The sequence below is a fragment of the Notechis scutatus genome, chromosome 2, assembly GCF_049901735.1.
Source record: "Notechis scutatus isolate UNSWTSFEM ecotype Mainland chromosome 2, rNotScu1.2, whole genome shotgun sequence".
NCBI classification, from domain to species: Eukaryota; Metazoa; Chordata; class Lepidosauria; order Squamata; family Elapidae; genus Notechis; species Notechis scutatus.
The window spans coordinates 18137335-18155533 of NC_142010.1; the positions used below are offsets into that span (position 1 = coordinate 18137335).

The 18199-nt window shown below is 45.0% G+C and overlaps 1 protein-coding gene and 1 long non-coding RNA gene across 2 annotated transcripts in view; one reads left to right on the plus strand and one right to left on the minus strand.

The window, feature by feature from the left end:
* LOC148131855 (uncharacterized) overlaps positions 1 to 18199 on the minus strand; it is a 205892-nt gene that overhangs the window by 17097 nt on the left and 170596 nt on the right. The window lies entirely within an intron of this gene.
* The window catches only part of MDC1 (mediator of DNA damage checkpoint 1), a 31514-nt gene continuing 22184 nt past the window's right edge, over positions 8870 to 18199 (plus strand). The window contains 4 exon segments of the mRNA XM_026684461.2: positions 8870 to 9072; positions 9075 to 9210; positions 12543 to 13016; positions 13835 to 13931. Of these exon segments, the coding sequence (XP_026540246.2) occupies positions 8983 to 9072; positions 9075 to 9210; positions 12543 to 13016; positions 13835 to 13931 (797 nt within the window). The 5' untranslated portion in view covers positions 8870 to 8982.

The following is an 18199-nucleotide window of genomic DNA, read 5'->3' on the forward strand; positions in this document are numbered from 1 at the left end:
CCATTTACACTTTCAAATCATAATTGTCACAACTCTCTTTAAATTTTACAACACCCTGTGCTTTTGTAAACTGGTCTGCAATATTTTCTTCCGTCATGCAGTACTCAAGTTTAATTAGACCATTTTTAACAGATTCTCTAACATTTAAGTATCTTAAATCAGTATGCTTTGATCTAGTCTTTACAGCAATATTAGTAGCTAACTGTATAGCTGCCTGGTTGTCCTCGTACACAATAATAGAATCTTTAACAGTTATACCCATGTCTAATAATAACTGTTTGTACAGAATTAAGTCAGTGCATAGTAATGACAGACATGAAAATTCTGCTTCCATCGTTGACAAGCTAATATGCTGTTGCCTGATTGACCTCCACCCTATTAAAGTCTTACCAAATAATATAGCCATCCCAGATGTTGATTTTCTAGTGTTTATGTCAGTTGCAAAACTTGCATCTGCATAGGCACTAAGATTCAAATCACCTTTTGGCTCTAGATACAATGCATGATGCATTGTTCCTTTAAGATATCTTAAAATTCTTTTTAATGCTTGCCAATGACATTGATGTGGATCATTATTATATCGTGCCAGCTGATTAACACTATAAGCTATATCTGGCCTTGACCAATTGCTTATATATGATAAGCTACCAATCAAAGATTGATATATGGTCTTATCAAATTTGGGACTTTGAGCATCCATTTTGCAAATTTCCTGACTCATTGGAGTCTTTGCAGGCTTACAAAGTTCCATTTTATATAATTTAATTAATTGGCAAATTTTATCCTCTTGAGATATCTTAAATCCTTTTGATGTTTTGTCAATTGTCAATCCTAGATACTTTTTGATTTCACCTAAATGCTTTAATTTTATCCTTTTGGCTAATAATGAAATAATCTCAGTAGCTTCATTATTGGTCTTAGTAATCAAAGCAATATCATCTGTAAATAATAACAATAATGACACCGTTCCATTATTTTCTCTTTTAAACATACATGGATCTGCTAAACCAGATTTAAACCCTATATTGTTTAATTCTTTCACAATATATTGGTTCCATTCATAGCCAGATTGTTTCAATCCATATAAACTCTTCTTGAGTTTCCAACAATCATTGCTATTTACTTTAAATATCCATTTGTACCCAATGGATTTTTCTCCTGGAGGTAATTTGGTTTCTTCATAAACCTTCATTCCTTTAATGAATTTAACTCTTTTTCCATTGCCTTTTGCCAATTCTCCTGATCCTTAGCAGGATACATCTTAAGTTCGTCTATGCTAGTAGGAACTTTATTTACTTGGCAAACAATACTCGCCTGATATCTTTCAGGTGATTTAGTTATACGCGTTGTGCGTCTAGGTATAACAGGACTTACAGGTGGACTTTCCTTTATTTCCTGTTCTTGACTATCTATCTCTTCTTGATCAATTATTTCCTCTTGATCTGGTTCTATTTGCTCTTCGTGGACTTCTTCTTTAATTGGACTTTTCTTATAACTAGTCTTTTCTTTCTGCCTCTTGAAGTGTTCTATAATAACATCATTATCTGAATCCTGCTCTAATCTATTCCATCCTATATGTTCTAGGAATTGTGCACTAGCACTGCAGTATACTCTAGTTGTACCTGGTTCCCAGAATCTATAAGATCTATGGTTTGCTTGATATCCAACAAAAACTAATCTTTTAGCTCTACGTTGTCCTTTGTGCCTGAGTTGTGTAGGGATATGCACCCATGCTGGTGCACCAAATGTGTGAATATAACTCAAATCAGGTTTCCTACCATGCCACAGAGTGAATGGTAATTCACCTGTTGTTGAATTAACAACATTGTTTAATATGTGATTCCCACACATTATAGCTTCTCCCCACAAATTGTCAGGTAATCCAGAATCAGATAACATTATCCTTCCCATTGATTGCAGTGTTTGGCCTCTTCTCTCTATAAAGGCATTATGCTGAGGCCTATATGGTGCAGACTTTTTATGTTGAATACCTGCCATTCTAAGTCTACTCTGGAATTTATTATTTATAAATTCCGCACCATTATCTGTTATAAGAGTTACTATTTTTTTTTTAGTTTTTCTCTCTGCAAATTTTAACCAAGAAATTTGTATACGTTTCAGTTTTTCTCTTCATTAGAAAACAGAAACCATACCTAGAATAGTGGTCCATTATGCTTAATATGTATCTAGCACCACCTACACTTGCCTTTTTAGGACCTATTATATCGGCAAATACTACCTCTAAAGGCTCTTTGGTAGTAAATCCATCAACTCTATTTGCCGGTATAACTTTGCTTTTGTTTTGATTACAAGCAGAACATTGCAAATACTTATTACAAGGTTTCAAACTTATTCCTTTAGATAGTTGAACAGTTCTCTTAATCATTTTAAAATTTAAATGACCTAGCCTTCGGTGTAACAAGTGAATACATTCATCATGAGGTTTCTTATTTTCATAAACTGTGTTAGCCACATTTAAATCATTATCATTTAACACATATAAGTCACCTCTTAAAGATGCAGTAATTTTCTTACCTTCTTTTTCAATTAAACAAGTATCTCCCTTAAAGGTAACTATGTATCCTAATCTAACCAACATTCTAACTGAAAGCAAATTAAATTTAAGTTGAGGTACATATACCGTGTTTCTCCAACAATACGGCCTCCACCAATAGGAAGCCCCAGCATGATTTATTGGCATAAAATCAAATTAAGCCCCTCCCCCCAAATTAAGGCCCATATTAAACATGCGAAATGGGGGGGGGGAATGGCGGGGGGGGGCTTGCCGTTTGGAAGTACTTTGTTGCATGCCCGGATATGGTGCTGCCTGCGTTGGTGGAGCACTTCATATCGGGAGACCTTCCGCCACCGTTAATTTCCCTTCTCCCTTGCTGCCGTAGCGTTACAGCAACGCCGCGGCGTTTGGCGCAGCCACGTGCAGCCAGTCAGGGCTCCTCCCTGCAACTGGAGCCCTGAGGAGACATTTGGCTTCAGGCGCTCCTGTGGCCGCCTTCCCTTTGCCTTCGATGGTAAAGTGAATTATTTTAAAAACCTCCGCTCATCCTATCAGGGCCGTGCGAGCTGAGCAGAGCCGGGAAAGCAAGCCGCGGGTGTTTCCTGGTTCTGCCCAGCCCGTACGGCTCTGCCGCGGCCCTGGCGGGATGAGCGGAGGTTTTTAAAATAATTCACTTTACCTTCTAAGGCAAAGGGAAGGCGGCCACAGGAGCGCCTGAAGCCAAGTATACCAACAACAAAAGGCAAATCCTCAAGGTGGGCTGGAGGGAGGTGGCTACGTGCCCCCCGGGCTGCTTCAATGCAAGGTCCTGACTTGCAGCATCCTGCCGTTGCCGCCGCGTCCTCCCTCTCCGACTGCAAAACTCGTGTGCTTCGCCAAACGCTCCGAGCGAGGCGAGCTCTTTCATACATAGAGAGAGAGGGAAAGACGCCGGCGTGCTCCGAGAGGCTGGCTCTTTTCTCTAGCCGAGGCTGACAGGAAGTGCCTCCAGGGCCGTGGCAGGCAAGCCGCGGGTGTTTCCTGGTTCTCCCCAGCGCGCGCGGCTCTGCCACGGCCCTGGCGGGATGAGCGGAGGGCCCGGCGGGGAGGCACTCGTTGCCTTGGTGACATTTCGGGTGCCTCCGCCGCCTCCTCGCCCATCGCAGGTGGCGGTGGCGGCGGCAAGCGGCGGCGCTTCGCTGAGGGAAAAAGAAGACAGCGCAGCCACCTTGCTTGCTTTCCCACCTGCCCGCCCCAGATGGCCTCAGGAGCGGCGGCAGTGGCAGCAGGCGCGCACACTCCTGCCGGCGAAGGGAGGAGAGGCGAGGAAAGAGAAGGAGTGCGGCAGCAGCGGCTGTCACAGTACCGTCTCATAGCGGGGCAAGGCTGGCAAGCTGAGGTGGCCGCACCAGAGAGCGTCACTGCCGACCCCTTTTCTCTAGCCGATTCTGACTGAATCTCTATCCCGCTCCTTTATCCTCACGACGGGGTCGGCAGTGACGCTCTCTGGTGCGGCCACCTCAGCTTGCCAGCCTTGCCCCGCTATGAGACGATACTGTGACAGCCGCTGCTGCCGCACTCCCTTCTCTTTCCTCGCCTCTCCTCCCTTCGCCGGCAGGAGTGTGCGCGCCTGCTGCCACTGCCGCCGCTCCTGAGGCCATCTGGGGCGGGCAGGTGGGAAAGCAAGCAAGGTGGCTGCGCTGTCTTCTTTTTCCCTCAGCGAAGCGCCGCCGCTTGCCGCCGCCACCGCCACCTGCGATGGGCGAGGAGGCGGCGGAGGCACCCAAAATGTCACCAAGGCAACGAGTGCCTCCCCGCCGGGCCCTCCGCTCATCCCGCCAGGGCCGTGGCAGAGCCGCGCGCGCTGGGGAGAACCAGGAAACACCCGCGGCTTGCCTGCCACGGCCCTGGAGGCACTTCCTGTCAGCCTCGGCTAGAGAAAAGAGCCAGCCTCTCGGAGCACGCCGGCGTCTTTCCCTCTCTCTCTATGTATGAAAGAGCTCGCCTCGCTCGGAGCGTTTGGCGAAGCACACGAGTTTTGCAGTCGGAGAGGGAGGAGGCGGCGGCGAAAAGGACGCGGCGGCAACGGCAGGATGCTGCAAGTCAGGACCTTGCATTGAAGCAGCCCGGGGGGCACGTAGCCACCTCCCTCCAGCCCACCTTGAGGATTTGCCTTTTGTTGTTGGTATACTTGGCTTCAGGCGCTCCTGTGGCCGCCTTCCCTTTGCCTTCGAAGGTAAAGTGAATTATTTTAAAAACCTCCGCTCATCCCGCCAGGGCCGCGGCAGAGCCGTACGGGCTGGGCAGAACCAGGAAACACCCGCGGCTTGCTTTCCCGGCTCTGCTCAGCTCGCACGGCCCTGATAGGATGAGCGGAGGTTTTTAAAATAATTCACTTTACCATCGAAGGCAAAGGGAAGGCGGCCACAGGAGCGCCTGAAGCCAAATGTCTCCTCAGGGCTCCGGTTGCAGGGAGGAGCCCTGACTGGCTGCACGTGGCTGCGCCAAACGCAGCGGCGTTGCTGTAACGCTACGGCAGCAAGGGAGAAGGGAAATTAACGGTGGCGGAAGGTCTCCCGAACATCCAAGCTGTCGCCGCCCGCCCACCCGAGGATGCAAGGGGGGGGGGAAATTAAGTCACCCCCGAAAAGACGTCCTAGCCGTTTTTTCGGGGGTCAAAAAAAAATAAGGCCCGGCCTTATTATGTGAGAAACACGGTAACATTTTTACGTTCTCATTTATACAAGAACAATGAGCTATACCTTCACCTTTTGCCTTCAGTTTCCATCCGTTTGCCAATGAGATATGTTGTGAACTCATGGACATTTTTACAATTTTTTTGCTATCATTTGTAATACAGTGGGACGCACCACTGTCAACCACCCATAAATTATTTTTTACAACTCCATTACTATACATTGCTAACTCATAATTCTTATTTCTTCTTTGATGGCTTACAGTATTCTGGCTTGCATTCTGGCGCTTTGGTTTCTTACAAAATCTTGCAAAATGTCCTCTCCCCCCACAATTAAAACACTTTTTAATTGCGTATGCAGTAGGAGATTCATTATTTTCCTTTTGAGGTTGCTCCCTCCTTAACTGATCTCTTTCAAGCCTTCTTCTGGCCTCTTCAATCAATCTGCCAGTGATATCAGTTAAAGTTAGACTTTCTTTAGGCAATATTTCAAGGGAAGTTACGTAGTCATCAAAACTTTCGTCTAATGAAGATAGAATTATGTAGACCTGGTGTAGTTCAGAGAAATTAATTCCTTCTCATGCAGTTCTTGGAAAATGCTTTTCATAGTATTCAAATGACTCAGCATATCACCATTCTTTTGGAGATACGTCCGGAAAAGCTTCCGTGTTAGATTTATGTGAGCACCAACGTTATCTCGAACATAAATCCTCCTCAGTTTTTGCCAACACCCAACAGCTGTTTGCTCTTCACGTATATGAACAAGCTGCTGATCAGTTAATGATAGTCCTATGATGCAAAGTGCTTGCTCATTTTTCTGTTTAAATTCTTCTATCTTTTTACTATCTTCCTCATCTTCAGAATCCCATTCTTCTACGTTTGGTGGATTTTCAATTATGTTCCACAGACCTTCTCTTCGTAGAAGTAGACTACATTTCATAGACCATGAAACATAGTTTGTTCCATCCAGCTTGGATATAAGGGACAAACTTTGTAGACTGACTTGTGCCATGTTTCACTATATGGATATAAAACTATAATTGATAAAACACAGCTGTCTGTTTACTGTAACGTGTAACAACACAAAATCTCACTTTTTACATAAACCTGTTTTTATCCTAGTTAAACTGACTTTGCAGTCTCTCTGGGCCCATAACCAGTGTTAAGCCTGGATTCCCCAACGGGTGTTAAGGAAAACAAACTAAACAGAATGTGCAGCGAAGTCAGATAGGAAGACAGGTAAATGTGTGAGATAAGTTTTCTAGTTAACACGCAGTAAAAATACAGATACGCTTGTGCTACCAAAATTATAGTTTATTCCATTTAGAATGATAGCATAGTCATTATAAACAGTCCATTAGTCATATACCAAATTCAGTCAAGTCTTGTCGAGGATACTCTAATTGCAAAGTCCGTGTCAAATAGCCAGTGTCAGTACACATATAATAAATCTGTCCAAAACTTATCTTCTCTCCGTTGAGAAATATCTTTAAAGTAATCCAACACTTCTTCTCCTCCCCGATCCAGCAAGAATGCAGTCTTCAATAAGCCAGCCAGTAATTAGGGATCAGTAAGCCAGAGAGTGCCTTGCTGCTTATATAGTACTTTTACAGCTGCACCCTTAATTACATTCCTTTAGCTTAAAGTCACATACACTTTATCTGACAAACCATGATTCATCATTTTATTATCTTTACCCAAAACAGTTAGGGTAAAACAATGTTATCCCTAACAGTGGTTTAACACTGCATCCTTCCTAGAGCTAAGCAACAGACCCAAGGTCACCCAGCTGGCGTTGTGCCCAAGGTGGGAGTAGAACTCATGGTCTCCCAGTTGCTAGCTTGAGGTCTTAGCCCTAACACCAAACTGACTCTCATACCAACATCTGAAAGGATTAGTACAGGTAGCCCTTGATTTACGACCACATATTTTTTCTTGCTAAGTGAGACAGTTAAGTGAGTTTTGCTTCATTTTACAACTTTTCTTGCCACAGTTGTTAAGCAAATCACTGCTGTTAAGTTAGTAACACAGTTGTCAAGTCCATCTGGATTCTATTAACTTGGCTTGTCAGAAGGTTGTCAAAAGGGCATGACCCCAGATTCCTGCAACCGTCATAAATATGAACCGGGCATCTGAATTTTGATCATGTGACATTAGGGATGTTGCAACAGTCATAAATGTAAGAAACTGTCATAAGTCACTTTTTTCAGTTCCGTTGTAACTTTGGTTGCTAAACAAACTGCTGTAAGTAGAGGACTACATCTTCCACACAATGGAAGCAAGTAAAAGTGGATTGTATTGTGATTGTGTATAAATTTCTAGGTTCTTTAAAGTTTATGATAGACAGAAGTTCAAGATATAACCAGCTTAGGAGCTGTGGGTGAGTCAATATATTGGTTATGTTAATTTGTGATTGAATTATTTTTACCTCTGCTGCTCTTTTTTTGTCTACAGTTTTTAATACTTTCTTTTTCTTTGAATATTGTTCAGGTAGGTGGCAGAAGGATGGGTGGATGGAAGGAATAGCTGCAAATGGAAAAAAATGCATTCCTGTAATTAATTATGTGCATTGTCTGAGAGCAGAGGGATTTCCACAATGAAAAACATTTACCATTTCATCTCCAACACTGCCATCTTAATGAGGATGACAACGATGATGAGGCAAATGGGGATCTTCAGAAACAAACTTTAGCTAATCTAATTATAAATTTGAACTGAATTGCAAGCAGCATATTCAGGGGAAACATAAACAGATGGACAAAATTAGGGAAAATACAAAGTCTCCATTATTTCGTTTATGGAGAGTCTCAGTCATCCAGGTCATGGTTATCCCAAAGGTTTTCAAGAGGCAACTGGACTTCAGCTCAAGAGCTTCTTGGATGAGAAGTGAAACGTCTTCAAAGAAAAACCAAAAAGTTCAGTTGCCTCTTGCAAAGGCATCTTTGGGATGATCCCCATTATTTCATTTCTACTCTCTCAAAATGATTTTGAATTAAAAAAAATTAAATGAATTTTGCATGCAAATTGCAAAAGTACGGCTTTTGCTCGAAAAAACAAACTAACCCGGGGACACTTAGCATTCTGCTGCTACTCGCCAGTCGTTCGGATTTTCTAACCCAGTTTTGGCCATTTTAGTTTTAGGGTGGCAGTCGAAGCTTACGGCGCCTTGCGGTAGATCCCTGCATTTCGCGCCATATTAAACAATATTATTTGCTATGAACGGCAGCGACTTAAGAGGAGACAATAAACAGACGGTTAGAAAACTCAGATAAGAAGGGCTAGACTTGAAAAGCAACTCTATGGCAATACTCTCTAGCCTGGCGTTTCCCCTCTCTATGATCTTTTTCCCCCTGGGTTTTTCATTGGTTCTGGGACAAGCGGGGTGCAAAGGTAGGACCGTTTACTCTCCCGTCTTCCAGGACTCGAATGGTCCAATCAAGAGAAGGAAGACTTTTAAACGGCAGCGGAGTGGACGAATGGAAACCTTTCCTGCCGAGAGAGGTGGGGCGCGCCCAGAAAGAGCGATCGTCCACCTTCGCCTTTAGGGTGCCCGGAGGAGGAGGAGGAGGGGGTGCAAGGAAGGTAATTTGCCCCCATCTCCTTTTCTGATTTTTTTTTTTTAAGCTGAGGACCCCGCTTCCCCGGCTTCCCCGGCGTTTAATCGGGAAAGGGCTGCTGCCACTTTAAGGCTTAAAGGGCCATGCCTCTTTTATTTTAAAAAAAGTTGGCTGCCATATAAGGTGGGGATAAAAACCAGGAATTGGGGGCACCGCCAAAGTAAGAGAAAGGAGTAATGCAAGGAAGGGAAAACGGCGATTCGGGTGTAATAAAGCGCGGCGGGGCGGGTTTCCACTCTGCAGGAGAATTAAAGTCCTTTCTTTTAATTGCAAGATGGAACAAACTCAGTTGCTGGAGTGGGATGGAGAAGGCGACTCCCCGGATAGGTCTGATGGTGCAGGGGAGACCCCTAAGCCGGTGGGGCGCCTGCATCTGCTGAGCAGCAAGTACGGCCCCGAGAAAGGTAAGGCCTTCTGGAGCTGCCTTTGCTTCCTGAGAGCTACAGGTACCCTGGTGGCTTCCAGGTTGGTGGAATTGTGTGAATTCTACCGTGTCGTGCAATATTAACGCAATATCGGGTTTTCAATTCAGTTGTACAGAATGGGAAGGGGTGTGTGTTTGTGTTTTATTTTTATGGCTATAATGTACACTGAAGATGGCATTTAATTTCGTTGTAACGAGGTGCAGTGACAATAAAAAGTAAACGAAACTAAAACTAAACTGATTACAAGAAACAATGGTTGGAAACTAAGCAAGGAGAGAAGCAACCTGGAATTAAGGAGAAACTTGCTAACAGGGAGGACACTTAACCAGTGGAACAGCTTTGCCTCCAGAAGTTGTAGGGGCTTCTCACTGGAGGTTTTAAAGAAAAGACTGGAGAGCTACTTGTCTAAAATGGTACTATAGGGTCTCCTGCTTGAGTAGTGGGGTTGTACTACGTGACCTCCAAGTTCCCTTCCAGCTCTATTCTGATTGATTGATCACTCCAGATTCATATTTACTGATATGGAAGTGTATTTTGCTGTAGAGTGGGACAACAAGCCATGGTCTGTAATAAGATATGTTACAATGTCAGCGTACAATATGTTTGCTTGTTGCTATTTCACATGAATGATGGGTTCTTGGTATTCTGTGTGTTTGCTTCACTTCCTGCAAATGTTTCATTACCAGCCTGCATAACTTCATCAAGGTGTGGGGGAGTAGTTGTAGGCTGTTTACACGTGCTAGCCTTGATAGGGTATTATTTCTTCCGTGACTGTTTTTTTGGATGGAACATTGTTTGGGGAAGGACTGATAATGAAATGTCTGCAAGAAAACAAACAAGCTCAGAGAGCACCAAAGTCCCCCCATTTCAACCCTGAGCTACAAATATTCTCCTTTATCTGGATGATGTTTCTTCTTTGATTGGTCTTTGATTGATTGTTTCTCTGCAGCCTCTTGCTTATCTGGATGTTGGCTAATTGGCATGTGATAAGAGGAAGTGATGAGGGGTTCGGGATCATTGCTCCTAGCCTTGAACTGGCTTCCTTTCCCGAAAGGGAGAGTTTCCAGATTTCAGGGTGTTTCTTAAATGGTTGATTCCTCAAAGTGCTTTGCTTCTAAGAAGTCTCTGGGATTTTTGATCTGGCTTGGTGCAAGATGTTGATAGCTTCCCCGATGGAAAATGTATGTTTTCATACATAAGGAGTTTTCATATCTTCCAACTCCCAGTTTTCATGGATGCGTTTTCTGTACCTGCCCCCACTGAAATAACACTTACTTGGTTTTCTTGGCCTGTCGGCTTTTGAGTATGGTTGGGATCTTTTGGATAAATTCTTGTGGTCTATGGGCTATTATGGTGCCTGGGAATGTACTAGTTTCAGAGTTGTTTTTCATATATGGCGGAGATCCTTTTCATGGACTGGGTAGTTGGTTTTGTGGATAATTACATTTTGAGGAACCCAAAGGTGCTTTTTTTTTTTCAAAGAACTGGACTTTCTTGTTTTTTTCTTTGAAGACATTTTTCTTCTCATCCAAGAAGCTGCTTCAGCTCTGTCTGGATGGTGGGGAATGGAAGGATTTATATTCCTTGCAGACAGCTGGTCATATGCATTCTTTAAGCTGACCAGAGGCCTGCAGTTTTCTTGGTGAGATTTTTGAAAATGGTTTGCCCTAGCCATCTTGTTCTAGGGAGGAGTTTGACTGGCCCAAAGTCACCCAGCTGGCTTCTATGTCCAAATCAAGATTAAAACTCATAGTTCCCTAGATTCTATTTTAGCACCTTGACTTAGATCAAGCTGGCCCTCATTTCTGCATGGCTGGCTCTGTTATTCCATGAAAAAACCATTCTGGCACAGCAGTAGGCTAGCCCCAAATTTAAAACAGAAACGGCTGTGAAAGCCTGACTCACAGACCAACACTATACAGAAGCCTGATGATGGCAGATGAGATTCTGCCAAAACGTTGCTACAACTTTAAAAGCACAACTATAATGATGTGGGAAAATACCTGAACAAAGCTGAATACCATATGGAATACCATATAGTGTTGGTCTGTGAGTCAGGCTTTCACAGCCATTGCTGTTTTAAATTTGGGGCTAGCCTACTGCTGTGCCAGAATGTTTTTTTTTCTTCATCCTGATTGGTTGGGAGTCTTGGTCTGTTTTTTATTGGTCTTGGAGTTTGCTGTGTTCTGCTTGATTGGTGTTTCTAATATCTTCTGTCTGTTTTGTGGCTTTTTTTGTCTTGATTGGCTGGCAACATTGTGTTTCCTGTATTGGCAACATTGTGTTTCCTGTATTTCCTGTGTTTCCTGTATATAATACATACATACATACGTGTGTGTGTGTGTGTGTGTGTATATATATATACACACACACATACATACATACATACATACATACATACATATGTGCAGGGGTGGGATTTTACCAGTTTGCACCTATTCACTAGAACCGGTTGTTAACATTCTAAGCAGTTTGGAGAACCGGTTGTTAGAAGAAATTATTGGCCTAATCCTGTAAGGAAGGCAGGAAGGAAACATTCTGGTGTTGCTTATAGAAACTGCCTCTCCATTAACCCTTATTCTTGGCAGGACTAGACTTCCTGTCTCTGGAACTTCTCTGGAGTTTTTTTCCTCTCCTTTGCTGGTAGTTTGCTTGTGTGGAGTGACCATTCAAAGTTCCAATGGCGCTGACAAAAGTGACTTATGACCATTTTTCACACTTACGACTGTTGCAGCATCCCCCCAATCATGAGAGGCCAGGGGAGGAGATGCGTGCCTCAATGTGAGTGATATTGAGTTGGCCACACCCAACCAATAACGTGACCACCAAGCCATGTCCACCCGGTCACATGACCACAAGCCACGCCCACCAACTAAACCACACCCACAGAACCGGTCGTTAAAAAATTTGAATCCCACCCCTGTATATATGTGTGTGTGTGTATGTGTTTGTGCGCACACCCTCATGTACGATTTTTATAACTACTCAATTTGAATATCATTGATTTTCCCTGGGTTATTCACTTGATTTAACCACATGCTTAAGTAAAACTGTTTTTCTGGGGCAACCATGAAAGAAGAGATATTGGCATTGGGGGGGGGGGAAATCAACAAAGTCAAGATGGCGGCCACAACCAAATCAAAGTGCCGCCCCCTGTTTATGTTTATTGTGATGCAGTTTTAAAAGGGGGTGGGCTTTTGGTCAGATGGTTGTGGCTGTCATCTTGAATTTTTTGTTTGACACTCCGACACGGAAGTAAAACAGATTCAACCAAAGTAGATTTTCTTCACGTATATTTTCTCTGTTTCTAGATTTCTGGATCTACCCTGGCGAGAACACCATTGGCCGCTTGGAAAGCTGTCGTGTCTGTTTGCCTGCTAATTCTGTTTCCAAAACGCACGCGATGATCGAGGTGCTCTCTGCCAATGGGCCCCACCTTTTGTACGATCAGGGCAGCTTGAACCGGACTCGGCGCCAGCGGATTACTTTGATCCCTCAGGTCCGCTACAGCCTCCAGGATGGAGACACCTTGCTCTTTGCGGACATGGGATGCCAGTACTTCATCCTGGTCCCGGATACCGATTGCAACTCCCCCAATGACTCCATGGCGGTGCCACCAACCCAGGAAAGAGTGGAGGCCAGTGCGCTAGCCATTGAGGAAACACCTGCACCTGGCAGGAGAATAGGTTGTGGGCAAGTTCTGGTCCAGGACTCCGACAAGGAAGAGGAAGGGGAGGAAGTGATCTATGGGAGAGGAAGCTACCTGCACCACGCCTCAAAAGAGGGTAAGGAAGTCGGTGTTCAGACTGGGGGCTTTATGGACCACAGCGTTTGCTTTGTGACTCCTTGGTTGTAAGATTGGGTCAGTTATATTATTTAGCATATGCTAAACTAATGGGTCGGTCACATGATGATCTGCTTTACAACCGTCACAACTTAAGGCTGTATTTGCCAAGCTCAAGGTACGGTCATAAGTCAAGGACTTATATTTTGAGAGAAGGGCAGCCGTATGTTATTGTTAGTTGCGAAGTCGTATCCGCAAAGTCGTGTCCGATCCATCGCGACTCCTGGACAACATTCCTCCAGGCCTTCCTGTCCTCTACCAATCCCCAGAATCCATGTAAGTTCATGGCAACTGCTTCAGTGACTCCATCCAGCCACCTCTTTCTCTGCCGTCCCCTTCTTCCATTGCCGTCAATCTTTTCCAGCATTAGGGTCTTCTCCAGTGAATCCTTCCTCCTCATGAGGTGGCCAAAGTCTTTGAGTTTCATCTTCAGGATCTGGCTTTCTAAGGAGCAGTCAAGGTTGATTTCCTGACCAGTTTGATCACCTTGCAGTCCAAGGGACTTGCAGGCAGCCAAATACAATGATTCAAATTAATTTTTAACCAAAAAAGATGCTGTTTACACCAATCAACATGCATTTTTCCCAATAACATTAAGAAACGTATAGAAAGGCAGTTGATATGGGATGAAATTTTCCTGTGGAATATTTTCTGGCATTTCCTCCCCTCCCCCCCCCACCGCTTTTTGAACATTGTTAAAGTGAAAATAATAGAAAATGCCTTAATGCTGATATTTCTTATCTCCATCTTTATCAACAGAGTCTGGTTGTTCTAACAAAAACGGCACAGGAGAAGGACAAGCGAGTTTGGCTTCCTTTGCTGTCTTCTCTCCTTCAACTACAGTGGTGCCTGAAAGGTAGGTCATCATGTCACAAATTCCTTGGGGTTCAAACTGGAATATTTCTGCATTTTTCAAAAGGAGTGTAAGGCAAGAGTCATGCATTATGTTCAATGATGGTTTGTTACAACCATTATTTAGGGACCAAATAGCAGTTGGTTGGGTTCACACAACGCACTTGAACAAAGAACATGGAATAACAGGTTGGAAGGGAAATTAGAACTCTTCTAATCCAACCCCCCTGCTTGAAGCAGGAGACCGTAGACCCGTGATGGCGAACCTATGGCACGCGTGCTGCAGGCGGCACGCAGAGCCATTTGTACAGGCACACGAACCCCAGCCAAACTTCCCTGAACTGCGCATGCGCGTGCCTCCCAGCTGAATTTCGGCTCGTTTTGAGGCTGTTTTCGCCCTCCAGGAGGCTTCTGCAGCCTCGGGAGGCCAAAAAATGGGCCTTCCGGAAATACTGGACGTGCCAAAACGGGCCTGTTTTTGGCCTCCCGAGGCTCTAGAAGCTTCCCTCGAGTGTCCAGGAGGGCGAAAACGGCCTCAAACAGGGCGAAAATCAGCTGGGAGGCATGCAAAGTGCAAGTAAGGGGGCGGGGTGTGTGTTGCGTGCGCATGCGCGGGGGGGAAGGAGCCGCATTGCATTGTGTGTACCCGTGTGTGCTGTCGTTTTGGCACACCACCACAAAAAGGTTCGCCATCACTACCTTATACCATTTACACAAAATAGGTGTCCAATTTCTTTTTAAATGCCTCCGGTGTTGGAGCATCCACAACCTCTGGAGGCAAGCCAGAATTGCTTTCACTATCAGGAGTTTTCTCCTCAGTAGTATGCAGGTTTACCAGTTAAAGTGGTTTGATTGAGAGAAGAGGCTAAAATTTAAGCCTGACAAAGCACATTACAACTTAGCATGTTGTGAACATGCCCTGAGTCTATTGTGGGGAGAGTTAGATTAATCTGTGGAAGGATTAATCCACATCTCTCCAGGGTTATTACATCGTGGCATTTTTCTTTTAACTTCCTTTGTAGTACCGGTAGTCCTCGACTTGCAACAGCTCATTTAGTGACCGTTCAAAATTACAACGGCTCTGAAAAAAAGTGACTTATGATGACCGTTTTTCGCACACCATGGCCGTCGCAAGCACCCCCATAATCACGCGATCAAAATTTGGATGCTTTGCAAACAGACTTATATTTATGACGGTTGCAGCAGTGTCCTGGGGTCATGTGATCCGCTTTTGCGACCTTGCAAAAAGTCGTAAAATGGGGCAAACAGTGTTTCACTCAGTCGCCTAAATTTTGGGCTCAAATGTGGTTGTAAACCGAGGACTACCTGTATGTTTTTGATTAAGACATGTGAGGATGGGCGGTGTGTGACTCTCTGGGTGTTAATTTTCAAAAGATACCCCCGGCTCTGAGGGAGATGGGTGGTTTGGAAAAAGGAAATATTAATAAAATAAATAAGGGCTATGCCAGTGATGGTAAACCTTTTTGTTGTGGTGTACCGAAAGTGCGCACAGGCCGGCACCCACAATGCAATGTGCCCTCCCGTGCATATTGCGCACAACACCCCCACCCCCACCCCTTTACCTGCACTGCGCATGTGCATGCCTCCCAGCTGATTTTCAGGAGGCTGAAAAACAGACTTTCTGGAAATACCGGAAGTGCCCGTTTTCAAATTCCGGAGGGCCTCTGGAGCCCGGGGGAGGCCATTTTCGCCCTCCCGGAGGCTCAAATTTCCGAAAGTCCCGTTTTTCTGCCTCCAAGGGCTGCAGAGGCTTTCCTCAAGCCCCGGGAGGGCAAAAATGGCTTCCCCCGGGCTCCAGAAACCCTCTGGAGGCTGAAAACAGGCACTTCCAGTATTTCCTGGCCACCAGGCTGCTTCTTTCCATTTCTTTCTTCTTCTGCTTTTGGCTGCATGCAAGGAAAGCAGCAAAAGTCTTTCTTTCTCTCCCCCAAACTCCACCAGAAATGAGTCTTTGGGACCCTGCAAGGCATCCTGCTCCAAGAGGCTGCACCACTCTGGTGGAGTTTGGGAGAGAAAAAGAAAGACCTTCTGCTGCTTTCCTTGCATGAAGCCAAAAGTTTCTCTTTCTCTCTCTCTCTCTCTCTCCCTCTCCCTTTCTCTCTCCTTCCCTCTCTCCCTCCCCCTGAGAACTGAGCTGGAGACGGTAATCCTGTGATCCCAAATAAAGAATAATTGATCGGTAGGAAAACGGGGTGGGGAATTTTCCTGTAGACTTCTTTTGGGATTTCCTGCTGCTTTTTCTGCAGAGACCCTGGGAAAATCCCCCCAAAAGTTTGCAGGAAAGTTCCTTACCCTGTTTTCCTACCGATGGGTCGTTCTTTATTTGGGATCGCAGGATACCGTCTCTCCCCCACACCCGAGAATGGAGCTGAAAAGCAGGTTAGGAATGTGGCCTTGGAGGGGGTGGGGATGCGTGAGGGATCTCTCTGTGTGTTTGTGTGTGTGCACATGCGAGAGAGGGAGAGGGAGGGAGGGAGAGGGAGAGAACATCACCACCAGCCCTCTGAGGTTAGATTCCCCCCCCCCCCAACATCAGCAAGCCACCGTCACTCAAAATTCGTATTAGTGGTCCGCAGGGTTTAAAATTATGAGTTTGGTGGTCTGTGAGGTACAAAAGGTTGGCAACCCCTGCTTTAAAAGATTGTAACTAAAATACCAGAGCTTTTTACCACAAATATATTTAATTGGAGAACGTGAATGATGACAACCAACCCGTGAACGAGCTCAATTGGAAAATCTGGTTTATGACACACCCAGGGGGGAGGGGGGAAAACAGGGTCACGGGTGACTGTAAATTACATATGCCAGAGTTGGCTTCATACACGGCAGTGCCAGTATGTTGTCTCTAATGAATCCTTTGAAGCTTTTTGAAGTTTGGCTCCAGAATCATGATTTAATGAGGGCAATTGCTGGAATCCTGACAATCAGCTTCAGTGATCTTCTCACAAGCAGAATCAAGGGGGAAGCCAGATTCACTTAACAACTAAATGTCTGTTGAGATTCTCAGTCATCCAGGTCATGGTTGTCCCAAAGGTGCTTTTTTTCAAGAGGCAAAGTCCAGTTTTCCACTTTTTCAGAAAGTCCAGTTGCCTCTTGAAAAAAAGATTTAGTTTAGGATACTAAACTTAACAATTGTATTGATTCATTTAACAACTGTGGCAAGAAAGGTTGTAAAATGGGACAAAACTCAGTTAACAGCAGTCTTGCTTAGCAATGGGGTTTTGGGACTCAGTTGTGGTCATAAGTCGAGGACTGCTTGTACGTTAGAATCTCTTCCGTTGTGGAAGGCAGTCAGTGAAGAATCTGGTAAGGAAATACCTCGTAAATAATTACTGGGTTGTGGCTGCCTCGTAGGTAATTAAATGATACTCAATGGATAACCAAGTGCAGAAAGATTTGAAATCTATAGTGCTGAATTAGCTATAGACTTTGCTGGTAGAAGTTGTGATGATGGCAGCCAGTTTAGATACCTTTAAAGAGGATTGGGAAAAGTTGAAGGAGGATTAAGTTATCAGTGGCTTATTTATGGCTGTTTACAGCCTCCGGAACCAGAGGGAGCCGGTCTTTAAGGTAGTTTACTAGGTAGCAACAGCAGATGGGAACTTTTGCCCTCCAGTCACAGCTTGGGAGCATCTTTAGTGCATCCAGATGGTGTCAACATGACCAGGTAGCCAGACAGAAAACATGGCCAGATAAGCTTATTCTGCTTCGTTGTATTGGGAGGTGCGATGGCTCAGTGATTAAAGACAAAGATGATCAAAGACAATTAAATTGTCAGGTGGAAAGCTGGCATCCCGGGCTCGAGCGCCGATGGCTAATGGGGTGAGCTCTCGTTCCTGACCACCCTGCAATGTGGTCGGATCTGGCCTGCGGGGCAGTCCTGGTTTACCCAATGCGAAGAGGAAAGATCGGGCTAACGTGGCTTTGGCCTAGTCTACCCAATCCAAAGAAAAAACAAGCCAGCAGTTTGGGGAGTGGTACCAAGCTGGCTGTGCCCATCCAGTTGGATACACTCGCCCGGTTAGACTGCCCCCCCCCCCGAGGTCAACCCCAACCTTGATGCGGCCCTCAATGAAATTGAGTTTGACACCCCCGACCTAGCAATTCTAAGGCATGTAAATGCGAGTAGATAAATAGGTCCCAGTTTGGTAGGAAGGAAACAGCGCTCTTGTGTGCTGCAGTCATGCCAGCCACATCGCCAAGTAAGTGTCCTCAGGCAAAGCTGTCTCCCTCGACAAAAGAACAGTGATG